Genomic DNA, 3,119 nt, shown 5'->3' with positions numbered 1-3,119 from the left:
TTATTATGTTTATACTGATTCTTGATAAACTACTACTAAGTGTACCTTTTTATTATAAAAGTAGATAATTCTTATATCATCTTAATTATTTTATCAACCACTTTTAATACTAAAAAAATGCTTAAATTTTAGTGATGCATATTACATTCTCATGTTATTTCTCTCCCTCAATTTCAACAAAAAAAAAAAGCTATTACCTTCTTCCTCATGATTTACTAATAGGTTAAAATGATGGTTTATATATGCATATATATTGTTGAAGGTTAAATTTGTGTATAGAATTGATAGGTATGAAAAGAAAGAGATAGTGGGGATATTATTGGTAGTGAATATGATTATATTGTTGCTTAAAGGTTGCAATGGTTGGGCTTCTTATCTCTCTCTCCTTTATCCTGTGTCAGTGTATAGAGTGAGAGAAAGAGAGGAACAAGTCATATCTCAAAGGAATTCCATCCCCATGCCATGCTCCACTTTCATCTCCGCTGCTTATTAACATAACCTATTCCTTTTCTTTCTTCTTTTCTAATTTATTTATATTAAAAAAAGAAGAAAGAAAGAAAGGTAAACCCCACACATATTTTATTTTATTTTTCTTTTTTTCATAATATGAGTGAGAAAACGATCATGGAGCCTGACCACCATCAAAATGGGATCCGCACCAGACCTAATTTTCCACTCCAACTCTTAGACAATAAGAAAGATGATCTTCAGCAACCGCCGCCATCAGAGGATGGACCCGCCGCTGCTGCCAAGAAGCTGCCGCCAAAGCGAGCTTCCACAAAAGACAGGCACACCAAGGTCGACGGTCGCGGCCGACGGATCCGTATGCCGGCTGCAGCCGCTGCCAGGGTGTTCCAGCTGACGAGGGAGCTTGGCCACAAGTCTGACGGGGAGACCATCGAGTGGCTCCTCCAACAGGCTGAGCCCTCCGTCATCGCGGCCACCGGAACCGGTACTATCCCTGCAAACTTCACTTCCCTCAACATCACGCTTAGAAGCTCAGGATCCACCATCTCTTCCCCCTCTCACTACTTCAGAGGCGCCACCGCCACCGCTACACCGTACCTTAGCCACGCAGCCAGCTTCTCCGCCGCTAGGAGCCGCAGCGAATGGGTGAGGAACGTGGCGGTGGAAGATTATTCTAGAAGAGTCATGTTCTCCGGCAGTGACAATAGTAATAATAATAACAACAACAACTCTGCTGCTGCTGCTACTACTGTCTTGAATTTCAACAACGCTGTTAATGATATTATGCAAAGCAAGCAAGAGGCTCGGGAAGAGCCCTGTAGCGGTGACGGTGGCGGCGGAGGAGATGCTTTGGGGAGGAAGAGAAGGCAAGAGGAGGTGTTCTCACAGCACCAGGGTACTCAGATGATGGGTAGCTACTTGTTACAGTCGAGTTCAGGGTCAATTCCGGCGACTCATGCTTCTATTCCGGCGACTTTTTGGATGATGGGCGGCGGTGGAGTTGGTGGTGGCAGTGGTAATAATGGCGGTGACCCAATTTGGGCAATTCCAACCGTTGGTAACAATAGTAGCATGTATAAAGGGGCTATGTCTGGTGGCAACGGTAACGGTGCCGGCGGCATTCATTTCATGAATTTTGCTTCTCCAATGGCTCTATTGCAAGCTCAACAACTAGGAGGAGGAGGAGGAGGAGGCGCCGGCGGCAGTGCAGTGCTGAGTGAAAGTAACCTGGGAATGCTTGCAGCTCTTAATGCATACAGGCCTATTATGGCTAACGGCAGCGGCGGCCAACATTCACCCCATGGAGATGGAGGAGATCAAGAAAGTCAACCCTGAGGATCAAGAAAGCAAGTATATGAGCTCATGATATATATATTCTACGTTGGTGGTTCTTGTTATAATTTTATTTTCAATTTTAACTACTACATTAGTAATTTAATTAGTAAGTAATAGTGGTTTCCACTTTCTCTAAGTGTATTATATATAATATTAAGTTTTCTTAATTTTAATTTGATGATGCAGGCACAAGTTTAGTTGCTTAGCGAGTTGAATGTTCTCGGTTTTGGTGTGATTTTGCTGAGGATCCATGTATGTTAGTTAGGGTTTGAGAAGAAAGCACACATATTTATATACATATATATGTTTTTACCATGGCAATCAATTCTGATCTTCGACTATTTTGGCTGTGCTAAATTTAAAGGTACCGTCCCTATTATTGGTATTTATTACTTCATTATCAGCAGCTAGATTGTGGAATTGTAATTTGTTTCTTACCACTACATTATATCATATGGCTTAGTAATTTATTGTGTGCTACTTAACAAAGAGATAGGCATGCGATATATATAAATTTGTTTTCATTTAGAGGTAGGAAATTAAATTATGGTAGGTGATGGATCAACAAATTAAACTCATACTAATTATTATAATATAATGTACGAATGGTGGTAAAAGTATGAAGATATGATATGGTACGAATGAAGTCGTAGTCTTTTTACTGCAACAATAATGGGGTTGAAAAAGAAGATGATGCCCCTCTATGCAGAAACTGTCACATGCATGGTGCATTATCCCTTATGGCTGCTGCTGCTGCTGCTGCTGCGTGCAGTAGTTGTGAATTATGTGTGTTGTACTGTGTACTACTGCATAATGTATATATTTATAGGGACCAATACATGCATTTTATATATAAAAGTGGCCATGCCCATAATTAATGGGTTGTTATTAAACTAACTCATCAGATGCAAGTATTGCTCAAATTATATATTCTTTCTCTTTCTCCTTATATAGGACGACATGTATCTAGTCTAGTGAGACAAACTGATCTTATACACACATTTAATTAAAGACTATATTTAATTAAGCTATGTAATCATATATATGAAAATTTTGACAAATTCTCATTTACAATATTAATTATTGGCAAGATCCTAAAATTGAATTTATCATGAGTTGAGTTTTATGATTTAACTTGTTTGTTGGACATGGGATGAAGTTATATATATGAGTTATTGGACATTTTGTACCTTCTTCCCTCCTCCATTATTATATATGAACTACTGTAGTTTTCATGAATTGTAAGATTAGGTTGTGTTTTTCATGAACGATAAGATGAATATAATGGCATGTGATCAAACTTGCAATTCAGCTTC

The 3,119-nt window shown here is 39.1% G+C and overlaps 1 protein-coding gene across 2 annotated transcripts; it reads left to right on the top strand.

Moving 5' to 3' along the window:
- Positions 1–271: 271 nt before the first annotated feature.
- On the top strand, positions 272–2,124 carry LOC112791919 (transcription factor TCP15). Of its 2 annotated transcripts, none has more exons than XM_025834954.3 (2): positions 272–1,814; positions 1,990–2,124. In XM_025834954.3, the coding sequence occupies exon 1, from the start codon at positions 607–609 to the stop codon at positions 1,801–1,803; it is 1,197 nt and encodes a 398-aa protein (XP_025690739.1). In that variant the 5' UTR covers positions 272–606; the 3' UTR covers positions 1,804–1,814; positions 1,990–2,124. The 2 variants fall into 2 exon arrangements, with proteins under 2 accessions (XP_025690739.1, XP_025690740.1); XM_025834955.3 differs by having other exon boundaries at positions 278–1,818.
- The last annotated feature ends 995 nt before the right edge of the window (positions 2,125–3,119 follow it).

Source organism: Arachis hypogaea, chromosome 13 (assembly GCF_003086295.3).
Source record: "Arachis hypogaea cultivar Tifrunner chromosome 13, arahy.Tifrunner.gnm2.J5K5, whole genome shotgun sequence".
Lineage (NCBI taxonomy): Eukaryota > Viridiplantae > Streptophyta > Magnoliopsida > Fabales > Fabaceae > Arachis > Arachis hypogaea.
This window is presented reverse-complemented; position numbering and strand designations above follow the sequence as displayed.